Raw genomic sequence first — 18,452 nt, forward strand, 5'->3', positions numbered from 1 at the left:
TTATCACAACAATAGAAAATTAAGACAGAAGCTCTTGCTCTCTTTCCAGCTCTTCTATCTCCCTGCTCTCCTCTTTTCTGCTCCTGTCTTTCTCTTTTCTTCTGTCCTCCCTCTCTCTCTGTGTGCCCTTTTACCTCTTTTCTCTTTCCTTCCCCCTCCCTCTCTTTTCTAATAAAACTTCTCACTCAAAAAAAAAAGGGGGGGGAAGGGGCTGGAGAGATGGCTCAGAGGTTAAGAGCACTGACTGCTCTTCCAGAGGTCCTGAGTTCAATTCCCAGCCACCACATGGTGGTCACAACCATCCATTGTGAGACCTGGTGCCCTCTTCTGGAAGCAGAATGTTATATACATAATAAATAAAATAAAAAAAGTAAGACAGAAGCTACTGCCAGGGGTGGGATATTAATGTGACAGGCCCAACTATGTTATTTTTTGGAGGAATGTGGAAGATATTGAGACTTAGTACTGGGAGAATAGTTGGAGCTGTAACGGGGCTTAACAAGCCTAGTAGGTGCTTAGAGAGCCATGAGGACTATGGAGGCCCACTAACAATGTTTCAGAGGGGAACAATTAGCAACTTCTAGAGATCATCCTTGTGCTATTTTGGCAAAGAATATAGCTCCTTTTTGCCTATGTCCTAAGAATCTGCCTTAGACAAAATTGAAAGTAATGCACTCAATTTTTTTTTCTTTTTAGTAGAGATTTCTAGACAGCCTAGTTCTGACTTTGTCGTGTAGTTATTTGTAATTGTTCTTATACAGGTGCACAGTGAAAAACAAATGGGACAAAAAGACATACAAAAATGTATACTATAAGTAAAAAATTGGAAATTTAATGTTGGAGCCAAGGCTTGTCCTGAAAGAGATAAGAGGTTTAAAGAGAGGCCTGTTGTGAATTGGTTGGGAGTCATGCCCATATAGCAAGACCCTTCCACCCAACAAAGCTTCTAACTTGTGAAAAAGAAAGGCCTGAGGAATTTTTTGCTCCTAAAAAGCAACAGCAAATTGGAACTTGACACTGCTCTTGTAGAGGATCAGGGTTTGTTTCCCAGCATTCCTATGGCATATTACAAAGGCTTCCACAGGTACTTCGATAGGTACTTCACACATGTGATACAACTACATACATATAGGCAAAACACCCATACACATAAAAAAATTAAATGATGTGAGAGGCTAAAAAAAGAAAAAAGACAAAACCAAACAAAAACACAAGAAGATACCATAGAGAATGCCTGTTCTCATCATTTCATGCATAAGCAGAGAAAAGGCTCTACAGCACACAAGGATCAACTGTCCAACCAGAAAACAATCACAGTAAATAGATCTTGGATTATCCTAACCTCAAGGAAAAAATCCCTGTTGTTTCTGGCACCCAGTTTGTTGATAGTTTTGATAGTCTGAGCAGACAAACACAAAAAATGAACCTTAAATACATTGTGGTAAGTGAAATTAGCTGGTCATGAAGCACAGATGTGATCTCATTAAACAGATCTCTAGAGAGAGAGAACATTGAAATAGCCACAGCAGAATAGAGCTTATAAGGTAGGGAAAGTGGGAATGGAGAGTTATTGTCTAAAGAATAAGTTGTTCCAGATAATGAAAAAGTTCTAAAAATGAAAATGGTGATAGTTACTTAATTATGTCAGTTTATCTCATAGCACACTTGGCATGGCAAGGAGTGAGTAAAAGTGTTTTTAATTGATTTATTTTGATTACAGATTATATATATTTATTTAAGATGTTACACTAACTCAGAAATTACTTATTATAAACTAAGACAATTCACATATAAAGATTTCAAGTGAAATGAAATGTCAGAAAAGAAGCCATGTAAATATGAGACTGGGAATAGATAACTAATATATTTGTAAGTAATATTATTTGTCAATTACAAGAATACTACACTTTACCAAATACCAAGGTATTCTTTTTTCATTTTACTCTACATGAAATGTATAAAATAGCTCTGTCACCGTTAAGAATGCAGCAAATACAGGGAGCTGGAGAGCTAGCTCAGCAATTTAGAGCACTGGCTGCTTTTCCAGAGGACTTGGGTTGGGTTCCCAGCACCCACAGGATGTCTCACATCTCTAACTCTAGATCCAGGGGATCTAATGCTCTCTTTTGGCCTTTGTGGATACTGTACACACATGGTAACACAGACATACATGCAGACAAAACATTCATATGCACAGAAAAATAAATGGGGGGGGGAAGAATTCAACAAAAGGGCTTGAAAGATGAGATGACTCAGCAGTTGAGAACATATACTCTACTTGCAGAGCACCCAAGTTGTGTTCCCAGCACCTCTCAACCAATTGCCTGAGACTCCAGGTCAAGTGGGGCATAATACGTCTTTGAGTCCACAGCTACTTGCAATCATGTGCCCACATTACAGATACACATACACTTAATTAACAACAATTTTAAAGAAGAAAAATCTTAAAACAAAAAACTGGGAGTGGTGGTACATTTCTTCAATCCTAGCACTAAAGGTAGAACCAGGTAGGTTAAATAAAGTTTAAAAATTGAGTTGAGAGCCCCCGTTGAGGGCCCTACACTGCCTGGGGAGTGGAGGGTAGATGGGGTAGGGGGTAGTTGGGATGGGGTAGGAGGGGTGAGGGGAGGGAGAGGGAGAAGGGATTGACATGTGAAACAAGCTTGTTCCTAATTTGAACTAATAAAAAAATAAAAATATGGGCTGGAGAGATGGCTCAGCAGTTAAGAGCAGTGACTGTTCTTCCAGAGGTCCTGAGTTCAATTCCCGGCAACCACATGGTGGCTCACAATCACCTTGAATGAGATCTGGTGCCCTCTGTTGGCATGCAGGCAGACAGCTGTATATATAATAAAAAAAATAAATAAATAAAATTAAAAAAATGTATATATATATAAAATTAAGTTGAAAATATGAGTTGTTTTACTAATTTCTGTTATTATTTTTTTTTTGAGACAAGGGTCTCACTTTATATCCCTCCCTAGCCTAGAATTCACTATGTAGATCAGATTGTAAAGGGGGAAGGGGGTGGGGTAATGGGGGGGTGGGGGGTGTCTCTGCAACCTTCATGGCCACCAGCAGAGTGACAAGTCGAGGGAGTCAAGAAGGTCATTCGGTTCAGCATGACTCTGTAACCTGTGTTGGTTCAAACTTCTAGGGTCTGACTTCAAGTGGTTTATTTTAGGCATATACAGGTGCAGCACAATTCAGTGAAAACTATCCTGGTGATAATTAATTCAATCTGTGTACACAACAAAGCATACTTAAGTCTCCTTGAGGAGCAAAGTAAGCTACATACAGATCAGGCATTAATTACTACATCGAAATTCTTTGTAAAGGACATAAAGATAGATTCTATAGATTGGTTAGGGGATGGGTCCAGTGCTGGGAAAAATCTTCTGGCCACACAGATATGGAAGAGGTCACCAGGCTAGGAAACACATCTGCTTCAGCCTTCTGAGCAGGCAATAGGTATTGCATTCTTTTTCTTGAAGAACAACCCCTGACTGCTTAACATTCCAGTCCCCCTAGTGCTCATCTGCACACAGCCTTAAACTTAACTCCTGCCTCTGCCTCTGCCAGGACTTAAGGTGTGCACTGCCACATTCCACATTTAAAAATTTTGTTTTAAAGAATTTACTTTTGGGGGCTGGAGAGATGGCTCAGAGGTTAAGAGCACTGGCTGCTCTCCCAGAGGAACTGAGTTCAATTCCCAGCAACCACATGGTGGCTCACAACCATCTATCATGAGATCTGGTGTCCACTTCTGGCCTGCAGGCAAACATGCAGGTAGAATACTGTATACATAATAAATAAAAAATCTTAAAAAAAAATTTACTTTTGTAAATAAAATGGTGCCGGGCGGTGGTGACGCACACCTTTAATCCCAGAACTCGGGAGGCAGAGGCAGGCGGATCTCTGTGAGTTCGAGACCAGCCTGGTCTACAAGAACTAGTTCCAGGACAACCTCCAAAGCTACAGAGAAACCCTGTCTCTAAAAACAAAAAACCCAAAAAAAGTAAATAAAATGACAAATTGTGTGTGCTCTCGCGCATTATTTGGGCTTAGAGTTGAGAGAGGAGTTCTACTTTGACTGAACTCAAGATAACAGACATTCTGGTCCTAAGTAAAGGTCTTGTTTTGACCATCCTTGCTGAAGAATCTCTAGGAAAGGAGCATTGTCAGCTTTCCTTTGTAGATCTTTAGATGTCTTCTGAATTCAGGCAGTAATTGTGGGCTTCGTTTTCTTGAAAAGGACAAGGTCCAAAAGCACTGTATGGGTTCTTCTAGGATGGAAAGAGGCCCTGTAACAATTGAATATTCATTTAGTTAACCCTCATAAAGAAGAAGGGAATGAGGAACCGTGGCCCTTGAGAGGTTCCCTCTACTTGGGCAACTATAGCTAATAAATTGGTGGAGCCAGTTTCCAGCCTAGATATTCTCGCATCTGAACAAAGGGTTAATCTCTTTAGTGTTTTATATTTTTAGTGGTGAAAAGAATATTAATTTTGGGTCCTGTACCACATGGTGGTGCACACTTTTAATCTCAGCAGTCTGGAGGTAGAAACAAGCAGACAGAACTCTGGTGAATTCAAGGCCATCCTGCTCTACACATGGAGTTCTTGCCAGGTCGGTGTTACATGGTGAGAACCTGTCTCAATAAAAGCAAAGAGAGAGAGAAAATTAGGAAGGTGGGGAGGATCTGGGAGGAAAAAATATGACCAAAATATATTGTATGATTTTTTTTTTTTTTTTTTTTTTTTTGGTTTTTTGAGACAGGGTTTCTCTGTGGCTTTGGAGGCTGTCCTGGAACTATCTCTTGTAGACCAGGCTGATCTCAAACTCACAGTGATCCACCTACCTCTGCTTCCCGAGTGCTGGGATTAAAGGCGTGCGCCACCAATGCCCGGCTTTGAAAAAAAATTTAATAAATAAGCTTAATGTGATAACACAAAAATGCCATCAGCAGTGGTTTGCACTGCATGGTCCAAAGCTTTTTATTAGGTATTTTCTCTTAGAAGATACTAGTTTGGGAACTAATTTGGCAGGGACTGGAACCAAAGCTCAAAAATTTAGGTGTCCAAGTATTCATAGCTTGTAGGAAATCCCACTACACTAGTTCCAAACTCTATACTTTTAAGTAATAACATATAAAGCTTACTAGTCACCCTCGTCCTAAGTAAAGTTAAAAGGGGTAACCGGTTGAGAAGCCAGCCAGTACACAAAAACACCACTGCCAACTAGTAGCAGGAAAGACATTGTTTTCCTTTTTTTTTATTTTTTTTTTGGTTTTTCGAGACAGGGTTTCTCTGTGTAGCTTTGGAGCCTATTCTGGCACTCGCTCTGGGGACCAGGCTGGCCTTGAACTCACAGAGATCCGCCTGCCTCTGCCTCTCTAGTGCTGGGATTAAAGGTGTGTGTCACCAACGCCCAGCTCATTGTTTTCCTTAATAACAGTAATAACACTTTATACCCGAGAGCTAGAGAAAGTGCTTTTCTTACAGAAATTAACATCAGATTGCGGAGGTTGGGGGTGACGTCCCTCTCGCCGTCTGGCAGCCAGTCAGTGGCCCCGGGGCAGGTCTGGCTCCGCAGGTGAATCCCGGCCTCCGGGCAGCGAGCCGGGCTAGAGGCTGCTGTCGCAAGTCCTTCGGGCCCTGAGCGTCTTCTCCCTCGCCCCAGGCGCCGGCCTGCCCTCCACCCGGAGCTCGGCCCACGGCGCCGGACGCCCCAGCGGAGCGGGCGGGGGCAGCCTGCAGGCCCCTCCCCGGCGCCCAGCGGCAGCCGCGCAAGCAGCGGAGGAGGCGGGAGCGCCCAGGCCGCTGCGCTCATGGCGTCGCCCGGGTGAGTGAGGCGCTCCGGCTGCGCAGGGGGCGCCTCTTGGGCGAGGGGCGGGCCGAGCGGTGCGTGTCCGCGACCCGGCGCCCCCTCTGCCTCAGCCTCGGCCGGACCCCAGGTGACCCTGTCCCGTCAGGTGCCTGTCCGCGACCCGCGGCCTCCCCCGCCGACCTTGGGCGGTCGTGGACCGGGCCAGGGTCTCCCTGCAGGATCGCGGTCGGCACCAGTCAGGACAGCGGTCTGTCAGGGCCAGGGAGTCCGAGAGATGGAGCCTGCATCAGCGCAGCCGGGAGGCTGAGGGAGGGGACTCGGGGTCCTAGGTCTCGGCTGAGGCCGCAGGGAGGCTTAGCAGGCCTGACGTGTGTTTCTGGCGTTTGCACTTGATTGCGTTTGAAGTTGATGCTTGGGTTCACTGTCAGTGTCAGGGTATGGGGGACTCAGCTGGACCCTTGTCCAGAGTCGGAAAGCGGATCCGGGATCTAAGGCCCTGCTTGTGCTTGAGTGGGGGTGGGAGCTTCTGTGGGATGGCTACACTTGTTCTGGTATTACCTCTTTTCTAGTGCTTTTTCTTTTAAAATGTTCTTTCTTAGGAAATTACAGTAACACCTACAGTTTGTATTTATTTGATGAAAAACTATCTCAGCCCTTTTACTAGTTATGAGAACTGAAATGACATAATTAGACTAATGCTTTTATGTCACGTAAAGGAAAATGGGACTCAAGGTCATAGCTTTAGTTGGTAAACATCTTTTTTGACTCTACCCCATCATTCAGAGGATCTTAGACCCAGCAGTACTGGTAGTAGTAATTCAAGTAGTGTATCTTTGCAGTTCAGAGGGCTTACAGGTGCAGGAGGACTTTTGGGGTGGAGCATGTAGAAGTTAAACCTCCTACAAAGAAGGTCTGCACTGTGTTGTGGAGTGATTTGGCTGGGTACAGTGGTCTGAATGAAGGTGAATGAAGCAATCTGAACTTGATCCAGGCCTGCAGGCGCCAGCCAGATCATGGGCAATTTCCACCTGCCTAATGCCTTTCTAGGCTTGAGGACCAGCGGGCACTTCTGGGAGCCGGCCTTTTCATTGCCAGCAGAGTATCTAGCACTTTGAGCTCATAAGGAGAATAAACAGTGACCCATCCTGGAAAGGCCAGGTTGATGGACCCAGAGGTTCAAGGTCCCTCTTCATTCTTGCGCTGCCTGTTAGGAAAGTGTAAGACAGGGCCTCTTGGAAGCACCATGAAAATGTTTGAGCCTTTGGGGGGCTTCCATTAGGCTTGTAAGAAGTCTTAGCACATTTCGTGTCTAAGCACACTGCTTTGTAGACATGAGTCAGAGGAGGACCTCCTGTTGGATCAATAATTCTGTGGGCCAGTAATGCCTGAACCACGGTCTGTCTTTATAGTGGGTGGTATTTAATGTTTGTCGTTCTGGTTGTTGTGAGTGACCCAGTGAAGTCAGGGTGTATATTAATTTGTAATTTTCTAAGGGGAGTCTGTTAATAAAACCGAGGTCACAAAACTTTTAATAGACTTAAAAACTGTGCTTGGTTTGATATGCATACACTTATTGACTGCAGTTCATATCTGTAGATTTCACATCCAAGCATCCTCTTTAATAGGCATCTCTGGTAGGTGAGAGGTTGACTCCTGGGAGTCCTGACCTGTCACTCAGCTAGCTGCCTGTAATGTTTTTGTTTGTAAGCTGGGGTCTGGCTAATATAGCCTTGGCTGGTCTGGGGCCCCAAGCTTACAGAGATTTCCCTGCCTCCAACTGTTACCGTTAAATCTCCTTACCACATTAGATGTTTTAGACAGCAAATGCAGAGCAATACATGGCAGAGATGGAAGAAGCTAGCCATGGAGGGGGCAGTCTCTAAATATGTGGGGACCATGGGCTCTTTGCCTGCCACTGAAAGGCATTTCCAGTCAGCATCATCACAGCTCTGTAGAATCTTTGTAACAGCAGTGTAGAGGGGGAGAGGGACAGGAGACACGACACAGATCTCACCCATCTGCTACCATCTTGCCCATTTCTGGACTGTTCTCACTCCTATTACTAATCAGCTGGCTAGGGTTCTTTTGCTCTACTTGAATAGGAATCATAGGCAATGACTAGAATCTCTTCAAGGGCTAGTCTTTGGCAACTTTGATTTCTCTCTGTTTGGTCAGAGCAAATGACAGCAGTTATGACAGAGGGAGCAGCAGCAGGTAGTACCTTCTCATGTTAGAGCCCTGGGCAAGCTTTAAGTGTTGGCACCCTTATTCCCACAAGGTTATGATATGTAGGCTCCAGAAATTAGGGTTCATGGTGCTTAAATCCACTTAGGCCTAGGTTTTGATATCATTGCCCCTAAAGACAGTTCTCTGGAACTCTGCTGGTATCCAGAGCCTACTGTTTTTTCCCTGCCTTTTTTTTTTTTTTTTTTTTTTTTTTTTTTGGTTTTTCAGGACAGGGTTTCTCTGTGTAGCTTTGGAGCCTATCCTGGCACTCCCTCTGGAGACCAGGCTGGCCTCTAACTCACAGAGATCCACCTGCCTCTGCCTCCCGAGGGGGAATAAAGGCATGAGCTTTTAATCCGGCTTCCCCTGCCTTCTTTGCTCAGCCTTCCTTCTTTGCTTTCCTTCTCTACCTCCACCACCCTTCTTCTTGCTCAGCCTGCTCTTCTGTCTGCTGGGCAGCCTGCTGCCTTGCTCTCCTAGTGTCCTGCTGACTGTTGAGTGTCATTGCCCCTGCTGGTATACTGCCCATGTTACCATTTCCTTGCTGTGTTTATTGCTGTTACCAGCTCATCCGAGGCTATTGAAAGTGGGTAAGAAAAGAAAAATACTCGAGAGAAACCTTTTATTGAGCTTAATGTCACAAAAGCAGGCACCGGCACTGGAGACTGTCTCTGACCACTAAGTGAGCCTGAGTAGCCTGCTTAAAGAAGAGACTAACAACTACTACTTAAATCACATTGCCTCATCTCCCAATGTCTTTATTCCCTTGAAAATGAAGGTGTGCTCATATGAACTTCAAGTGCTTTTGATTAGGGCTAGAGATGCAGTTTGGTTGGTAGAAAGCTTCCCTGGCATGTACAAAGTCCTAGGTTCATTCCCCAGCACCGCATAAACTGGGCCTGGTGGCTCATCACTGTAATCCTAGCACCCTGGAAGTAGAGGCAGGAAGATCAAAAGTTCAAGGCCACCCTAATTAGAAGAGGTCAGCCTGGAATATATGGGAACCTGTCTTAAAATAAAAATGAACTTTAGAATATTAGTAATGATTTTAACAGTGCTTGCATTTGTCCACTGCCCAAAGGAGAGGTAAAAGTTGGATCTCTGCCAGTCTCATTCTTCCTTTCCATCTCATGTGGATTTCCCACCCACCTCAATCTTCCTGTCTTGTCAGGGATGCTTTCCCTTTGACGGCTGGGGTGTCCTCAGACTTTGTAGCCATCTCTACTAATCTCAACACATATTCTGCATTGTCATGTCTGTTTCTGTGGGTTTACCTATTGATTCACAATTCACAGGTTGGTTTCTAGGAGTCTCCGTGTTCTTTGAAATTGTGTGTAGTATTGGGGTGGTGTATATTTTACTGAGATCAAAATCTAGCTATTGTGGGGTTCAAACAAGGTATGACTGTGTAGCCCAGGCAGGCCTCAGTTTCTGGAATGCTGGGATTACTGGCCTTCACCCTGTGCTCTACCCACCCTAGTTTCAAAAGCATTCTTAATCTTTTTTTCTTTCTTTTTTTTTTTTTTAAAGCATTCTTAATCTTAACAGTGCTACAACCATCCATCCTGAATTCCCTGGGGTATCTATGCCACGGTTTGCATAAGTTCTGGAATTGAACTCAAGGTGCCAAGTTTGCACACAAGAACCCTTTCAATTTTTTGTAAGGCTGTCTCCCTTAAAATAATAGTGTAGGGGCTGGAGAGATGGCTCAGTGGTTAAGAGAGAGCACTTGCTGCTCTTCCAGAGGTCCTGGGTTCAATTATCAGCACCCACATGGCAGCTCACACCTGTCTGTAACTGCAAGATCTGACATCCTCAGACAGACATACACTGTAGGCAAAACACTAATATATATAAAATAAAAATAAATTATAAAATTCTAGTGTCAGTTTCCCATTATCTTGAGAGGATTTCTTCGAAGATACCCAGCAAATCTCTGAAACTGTGGCTAATATTAAACTATTTGAGACAGAATCTCATGCAGATTGGGCTGGCCTCAAACTAACTGTATACCTGAGGATGACCTTGATGTCCTGGTTCTCTTGCCTCTACCTCCCAAGTATTAGGGTTACAGACATGCATTATCACACTCTGCTAATATAGCAAACCTTTAAGATTTTTCTTTTTAGATTTATTTATGTATGTGAGTGCTTTGCCTGCATATATGTATGTGCACCACATGCATGTCTGGAACTAAGGAAGTCAGAAGAGAGATCCCCTGAAGCTGGAGTCATGGATGGTGTGAGTCACTGTATGGATGCTGGGACTTGAACCCAGGTCTTCTGCAAGAGCAATAAATGCTCTTAACCCCTGAACCATCTCCCCAGCTCCTAGCAAATTTTTTGTATGCAGTTTTTTCTTATACACAAACATCCCTATGAAAGTTTAACTTGTAAATTAATAACTAGTAATAAAACTAGAATATTCATAACAATATACTGTAATAACAGTTTGCAATTGGAGCTATTAGTAAGCAAAATAAGAGTCATTTGAAAACAAGCAGTGATACCGTGACAGTTGACCTGGTAATCAGGAAGATTTTTAAGTGACTAACAGGTTGGTGACATATATCAAGATATGCTAGCAAAAGGGATGAATCATGTCCTGGGTGTGACTGAGCTGGAGGCAGAAGACCGTCTCAAGCTATTCAGAACAGTATGAACTTTGAAACTTAGGAATTCTTTGTCTTTATTTTTTAGCTTAGTATTTCTATCCTACAGTTGGACTTTAATAACTAAAATTCTGGAAAGTGAAACTGCTGTGTGTGTGTGTAATTTATGTAGTCTGTTACACTTACACAGCCTTGTAGATGAAATTGGACGTTTCCCTGTACCTTATCTGAGTTTGGGGAGTACCCTCCAAACTTTCTTTTGTGTTAATTGCTCTTTATTTTTGTTGTTTTTTGAGAGGGGTTCTGGGGAACTGAACATATGCAAATTAAGAAAGCCTTCTATGTCTGAAGTACATCCTACTTAGGTCTCTTTTTAATTTTTATTTTGAGACAGGGTTTCACTACATGTTCAGACTGGCCTTGAACTCACTCTGTATCTTAGGCAGGCCATGAACTTGTGATCCTCCTGTATCAGCTCTGGAGTGGCTGGGATTACACATTTATGACACCCAGGCCTGCCTTTTATTAATCTGTCTGTACATAAGAGCAAAAGAGAGTGGTCATATTGTCATATTGTTCTGTCCTCATTTTATTTCTCTGTGTACCTCTGGCTGTTCTGGAACTTGCTCTGTAGACCAGGCTGGCCTTAGAGAGTCTCCTTTGCTTCTGCTGGGATTAAAGGCATGACCTACCACACCTGACTAACAATATGTCTTGGAATTCTTTTTTTAATCATTTTTTTATTTGAATTAGAAACAAGATTGATTTACATGACAATCCCAGTTCCCTTCTCCCTCCCGTCCCTCCCTACCCCCCAACTAAAACCCTACCCATCACATATCCTTTCTTCTAATCTTCACCTAACTCAACCTTTCTGCTCCCTCATGCATCTTTCCTCTTCTTCCCTTCTCATTCTTGTAGCTCCCTCCCCCCTCTTCCCATGCTCTCAGTTTGCTCAGGGGATCATGACCCTTTCCCCTTCTCCAGGGGACAATGTTTGTCTCTTTTAGGGTCCTCCTTGTTTACTAGCTTCTCTGGCAGTGTGGATTGTAGGATGGTAGTCCTTTACTCTATGTCTAAAATCTACATATGAGTGAGTACATACCAAGTTTGTCTTTTTTGTGATTGGGTTACCTCGCTCAGAATGGTTTCTTCTAGTTCCATCCATTTTCCTGCAAATTTCAAGATTCCATTGTTTCCCCTGCTGAGTAGTACTCCATTGTGTAAATGTACCACATTTACCACATTTTCTCTATCCATTCTTCGGTTGAGGGACATCTAGGCTGCTTCCAGTTTCTGGCTATTACAAATAGTGCTGCTATGAACTTTGTTGAACAGATATTGGAATTCTTTCTATGACAAAAGAAACAGATACCTACAATTTGTTAGTTGTATACTATTGTGTGGCATGGTTGTACTGTTCAGTGAAGAATGATTAATTTTGTCTGAGGTAATGCTGCCCATCTGTATTCTTAGACAATTCAAGCGAAGATGCAAATTCTACCCAACTGTGGTGGCACAACATCCTTAATCCCTGTACTCTGGATGCAGAAGCATGCAGATCTCTGAGAGTTTGAGGCCCGCTTAGTTTATATAGTGAGTTCAAGGTCAACCAGGGCTACATATTGAGACTTTGTCTCACACCTTCACCCCCTCCTCCGCCCCCCCCTCCCAAAAAAAAGTTGGTTTTCCTGGCTGGAGATCTTGACCATTTTAAAGTAGCTACCCACTCAAGTTTCCTATAAATGGTACTATTTTGCTCTTTGCTATTGATTTTGAGAGTTCCATAGACCTCCATACATGTAATAGCCTCCCCAAGAAGTAAGGAGCTTCCTCCTTGGCCCCTTGTATTTCCTCAGTAATATTCAATCTCAATTTATTGGATCTGATTGACAACATTGAATTCTAAGTACTCACATTCCACAAGTAACACTTGATTTGTATGAAAGTGAACACATACTCATCAATTTTGGTTTGGGCTGAGATCATCACACACATTGAGAAAAGAAGATGTTCAGGCTGAGGAAGAAGAAGAGGATGTAAATGTCAGGGGTGCCACGTTAGACAGGAGTCTGAGTGGGGCTGTGGTGAGGAAACTTATCGAAAGCAGGGGTGTGATGCCCAGGATGAGGGAATCGGCCCTGGACAGGAACCCAAGGCTGGTGCCTAAGCAGGAAGGAACCTAAGTAGGGCTTCCTCCTCCATCCCTCCTCCTTTCTTCCTTTCCTTTCAGTCTTTTCTCTCTGCCTATGTTTTTTTTTGTTGTTGTTGTTTTGTTTTTCAAGACAGGTTTCTCAGTGTAGCCTTAGCTGTCCTGGAACTACTAGCTCTTGTAGACCAGGCTGACCTTAAACTGCCTCTGCTTCCTGAGTGCTGTGATTAAAAGCATGCACCACCATTGCCCTGCTCTCTACCTATTTTTTTTTAAAGATTTATGTAAGTAAGTACATACATATAAACAAGTAAATAAATCTTTACTGCATGTGCACCATGGGCCAGATGAGGGTGTTAGCTCCCTTGGAACTGGAGTGAAATGGCTGCAAGTTGCCATGTGGGTACTTTTAACCACTGAGCCATCTCTCCAGCTCTTTCTCTATCTTTCTTATATTCCTTCCTTCTTCCTCTCTCTCTCCTCTTCTTCCTCTCCTGCCGTCTTCCTTCTTCTCTTGTCCTTACCTTACTGTCTTCTCAGGTTCTGATCTTACTTACTTGATCTTTATAATCTCATCTGGAGACTGTAACGATAAATCTTTCTGCCAAGCCACTGGAGTCCCGCCACTATGTGGGCACCCAAAATAACACACAGAGACTTATATTAGGTACAGTGCTGCTGGCCAATGACTAGGATTTATTATTTGCTAGTTCAGTCTAATTATCAACCATAACTACTGATCTATATATTTTATAAGAACTTATTGAGGAAGCCAGCAGTATGTGCCCTCTCTTGCCGGCGATCACATGGTGACTACAGAGAAGAGAGGAGGAGGAAGAGAGTGATTTCTTGCTTGTCCCTGCTTATATTCTGAGTCTGCCTGCTATGTCACTTCCTGCCTGGATCACAAGACTTATCTTTACTACATTTCCCAGAATCCTCCTTGACTCCTAGTCCCATATATCTTGCTTCCCTATTGGCCAACATTGCTTTATTCAACAGCCAATAAGATAAACATATACACAGAAGGACTTACCCCATCAGGAGACCTTGTGTCCACTTTGCTCACTCCCCCAAGGACATCCCACTGCTCCTTGGAGCAGTTAAAAACAATTGCATTAACGTTTGCTGGATATTAAAAGGCTTTATTTTAGTCTCTTCCACTTCCTGAAGATACTCAACCTCATCTGTGGGAGTGGAAGGGCTTGTCTGGAGTGAGTGGACTAGATATTGGTGGTTGGAGAAAGAGGAGAGAGATTAACTTGCCACACTTGGAGAAAACAAAATATTTTTCATGCTTTGAGGGAAAATCTAACAGGAACACTTTTGTTGCACAGATCTGTCATGAGCTCTGTATAAGGCACATGGTTGGATGAGCCTTCAGCATTCAGGCTTTGCAGTGGCTCCATGAACCTGGGATCCCCATATGGGTGTACCAGGCAATCTAACAGGGGTAATGTAGGCTGGAGTGTTCTGGCTCTGTGGAGTAGTTCTTCATCATCAGTCCTGCTGTTGACCTCTCTGTGCCTAGAAACAAACCAGAATCTCTGAGTCAGGAACTTTCCAGGCCAGAGAGTGCTCTTAAATCTAGATCTGGCCCACTTCCAGAAAGTGTGCTGTCAGGCCCTGTTCTAACTCTTGACTGTTTAATCTTCATAGCAAGCCTATGCAGTAGTGCTATTACTGTCCCTTTCCTACTGTCCCTTTGTTAGGAAATCAAGCCTAACAAAGCTTTAAGGTGAAACTCGATCCAAAATGAATTTGCCTGTGTGTATGTGTGTGTGTGTATTTGTGCCTGTGTTCTGTATAGGCCCATGGTTGATGTTCAGTGCCTTTCTTCAGTTGCTTTTTACCTTTATTTTTTTGAGAAAGAGTCTCACTGAACCAGAAATTCATCTATACATCTAGGCTGACTGGCCAGTGAACTTCAGGGATCTGCCTATCTCAGTCCCCCATTTCCTTCCAAGGCTGGAGTTACAGGCATATGCCTGATGCACAGACCAAAGAAACAGGTTCATTTGAGTTTATTGGGTTAATTACAGGAACATGGGTGAGAGTTTACTTAGAGGAACATGGGTGATTCAAATGCAGCATGGGTGGTGACTCATGAAGCTGCATCCCTGGAGTTTGCAGACAGTGCCACTTGGCAGTCTCCTAGTCATTGCTTTTATTCTTACTTACTTTGTATTTGTATTTGTTTTGTATGTATGCTTGTATGTGTATGGTGGTAGTGGGGGGCATGTCACAGGGCATATGTCGGTCAAATGGCAACTTGTGGAAATTGCCTCTTTCCTTCTACTCTGTGAGTCCCAGGGATCAACTCAGGTTATCATGCTTGACAGCAAGCACTTCTGCCTGCTGCACCATCTTAATTGCCCCTTATTCTTACACACACACACACACACACACACACTCACTCACATATGTATGTGGTATGCGTGTTTGTGTAGTATGTACATATGTATGTGGAAACTAAAGGTCCATGTTGGGTATCTCTAACCATTTTTCTATTTTAATTTTTAATTGTCTATATATGGATGGCAGAGTGTGGATTTGTACATGAGTGCTAGAAAACCAGGGTCCCCTGGTTCTGAAGTTAAAGGTAGTTGTGAGCCACCCCATGTGGCACTGGGAACCTAACTCAGGTCTTCTGGAAGAGTATTATATACCTTTAACCTTTGAGCCATCTTTCCAGCCTTCTTAATCACTTTTTATTAAGTAAGGATCTCTAACTGAACCTGGAGCGCAATGATTTAGCTAGGCTGGTTAGCCAATGAGCCCCTATGGATCTGCCTGTCTGTGCTCTGTGCCTGTCTATGCACAGAGTTACAGATGTGCACTGCTGTGCTTATATGCCAGGCACTTTACTGGCTGAGCCATCTTGGGGCTGCAGTTTATTGCTTTTGTAGCTTGGGGAGGCCCTCTGGCTCTTTAAACTATTTGGGCTCCCTGAGCCTTGTTAGCGCCCCTTCCCTCCAGGAGGGACTGTGTCAATTTGGAGGAAATAGATACAACAAATGGCTTCACCCCAGACCTAGTGTAGGTGCTATTGTATGCTGAGTAATGTCCTCCCAATAAGATATGTTGGAACCAGAGCCCCTGTGAATGTGACTTTGGAAACTGGATCCTTGTAGATTTGATTAGTTAAAATGAGGCTTATACAGGATTAGGGCAGACTCTGCATTAGTAGGACCATTGTTTTTATATGAAGCAGAGAAGAAGAATCAGGCACATAGAACAAAAGCTATAAGGGTTGAGGTGAATGAGGTTACACAGCTGTTGAACCACACATACACTATGCTACTTCCTGTGGCTGGTGTCACAAGGTACTACTGTTGTGTGATAGACTTTCCTGGGGAGATGCCACACACATCTACTCATTCCAGAACATGGAGCCCATGACAGACCAAGTACTGATATCGTGCAAGTCTAATTTGATGAACCAATCAGTTTTATTGGGGTCACTTATAGGAGCAGAAATGACTCAAAGACAGCTGCATCACCAAAGCCCACCCCAGCATGAGTGACAGCTCAAAAAGCTGGGAACCTGAGCACACTGCACAGCTGTACGAGGCTCAGCAGATATAAGTGTCCTTTCCAGGTGGCTTAGCTGGTCTGAGCCTCGTCCAGGAGTCTGGGTTTGCTCCCTGCTTCTTCCAGGCAACTTAGTTTGTCCCAGAGTCTTCTGTGCAGCCTGGCTCCTCAGAGAGTAGCTCTTAGCAGTCTTTACTGTTTATTCTTGGGAGGGAGGAGCCAAGTGAATCTGCCTAGTTTCAGAGACTTCCTGAATCTATTTTGAGTTGTTTACTTTCTGTCTTAATGGAGCTTCTCTGAAGGATGGGGTGTTCCACCTGGTTCCAGAATCTCCTTTCACTTTACCTTAACCATGTCTTAAGAAGCTTCCTTCCAAGATGGAAGCTTTCAATCTGAGAGGAAACTGCTATACACCAACTGTAGAAAGCCCCTGACAAAATATTCTCTCACCATCCTGGAGGCCTTCAAACCCCAAAGTTATGATGACTGCGGACAGTCCTTGGCTTTTCTTAGTACGCGTGTCACTGTGGTCTCAACCCTATTGACACATGTTGTCCTTCATGTGTGCCCGAGTTTCCTTCTCTTCATAGGGAAGTGCTCATTGTATTAAAGACCTATCCTACCCCACCGTGACTTAATCATCCTTTGCTTTTTCATGTCAGGATTGTACTCTATAGCTCTGACTGGACTTGAACTCATTAGATAGTTCAGGCTGGCATCAAACTAGCCATAAACCTCCTGCCTCAGTGTCCTAAGAGCTTAGATTACAGGCATGAACTACCTTACCTGACTGTGACCTTATTTTAATTTAGCTAATTAGGCTTGCAAGGATCCTGTTTCCTACTAAGGTCATACATAGTTCAACCCACAACACACATCCAGAGGGTTTTTAAACATTTATGTCTCATAAAGTGAGACTTTGGAGGCAGAACAAATGTCTTGGGATATTGTTTTGGTTTAAGATGAGGGTCCCCAGTTAATACCAAAGGAGGAGAGGAACCTTGGGCTTTCTTGCCACTTTCTGGAAATGTAGGGCATAAGGGAAAGGGAACTTCAACCATAGAGGTTCTTTATTATCCAAAGCAGGTAGTAACCTATTGATGTTTACAGTTGATGAATGGTTACCTGTGCTTACTCTCAGTCAAGCTCCCTTGTTCATTTGTGTCCACTGTAAGATGATTGGTACACATGCTCACTGTGGGCTGATAGGTACACTTGTTCATTGTAGGCTTAGTGGGGTGCCTGTACTTACATATGCTTGTCAACTCTCAGTACCATAAGAAAAAAAAAGATGAGAAAAGTCTGAAAAACTTTGCAAAATCCTCAATAACAAAGAGTGTACTAGAAGGAACCAGCTCATGTTTGGGTCCCAGCCATATTTGATGATGTGAGCAGTCTTCACCACACTGCTCTAAGCCCTGCTTTCACCTTGTGGTGTGAATTTGGGCCACTGTAAGATACCAAAAACTGGGGACATCAATCACAGAGGTTGACTTTTCTGGAAGATCTTGAGATAGCAGATTAAGTTCATGAGATTTGGTTTCTGGTGGGGGCCTTGCCTCGGTGTCTGCCTTCGGGGAAGAGTAGCCTCCTCTTAGAGGTCACCAGTCTCATCACATGAAGGCCTCACCTTGTGGCCTTCTTTGATCTTAAGTTAGATCTCAAGTCCAAATATAATTACATAGGTGGAAGACTTCAACGAAGAATTTTGAGTGACACAATCAGTCTGTTAAACTGTTAGAAGGCATGTGTTAGCGAAACTGTAGATTAAAAGGCACTAGCCACAAGCCTGGCTCTGCCTCCAGTTAAACCTGATATATCGGGAGCAGTGATGGACCCCCAAGCCATAGTTTGCACTTCTCAGTTGTGGCATGGTTTGCCAATGAGATTGAAGCCCAGAACTTGCCAACACACACACACACACACACACACACACACACACACACACACACACACACTTTTCTATGAGTACGGTTGCAAGCATCCTTGCCTGCTGCATGCTTACTGTTTTCTTGTGTGGAACAGAAAGGGATGAAGTCAAATATCTGTCCTGAGTACTGGCCAGAATATATGTCCTAGGAATAAGTGTCCAGCCTTGGA

At 43.6% G+C, this 18,452-nt stretch overlaps 1 protein-coding gene and 1 long non-coding RNA gene across 7 annotated transcripts in view; one reads left to right on the forward strand and one right to left on the reverse strand.

Moving 5' to 3' along the window:
• Positions 1-18,452, forward strand: part of Urgcp (upregulator of cell proliferation) — a 47,552-nt gene that overhangs the window by 12,984 nt on the left and 16,116 nt on the right. Inside the window, exon 1 of one of the 4 annotated variants that reach the window (XM_027388196.2) lies at positions 5,718-5,844. The exons of 2 other annotated variants lie outside the window; for them this stretch is intronic. In XM_027388196.2, the coding sequence (XP_027243997.1) occupies positions 5,831-5,844 (14 nt within the window). In that variant the 5' untranslated portion in view covers positions 5,718-5,830. Of the gene's footprint in view, positions 1-5,717; positions 5,845-18,452 lie in introns of those variants that run through there. One more of the 4 variants, XM_027388199.2, reaches the window with a different exon arrangement.
• On the reverse strand, positions 4,041-6,565 carry LOC118239635. 3 transcript variants are annotated; one of them, XR_004772318.1, is made up of 3 exons: positions 5,503-6,554; positions 4,522-4,651; positions 4,041-4,304 (listed from the first exon to the last, which is right to left on the reverse strand). It is a non-coding gene; the product is annotated as an uncharacterized LOC118239635 (long non-coding RNA). The 3 variants fall into 3 exon arrangements; XR_004772316.1 differs by lacking the exon at positions 4,522-4,651 and having other exon boundaries at positions 5,503-6,565; XR_004772317.1 differs by having other exon boundaries at positions 4,041-4,651; positions 5,503-6,553.

This window comes from Cricetulus griseus (assembly GCF_003668045.3).
Source record: "Cricetulus griseus strain 17A/GY chromosome 1 unlocalized genomic scaffold, alternate assembly CriGri-PICRH-1.0 chr1_1, whole genome shotgun sequence".
Classification (NCBI taxonomy): Eukaryota; Metazoa; Chordata; class Mammalia; order Rodentia; family Cricetidae; genus Cricetulus; species Cricetulus griseus.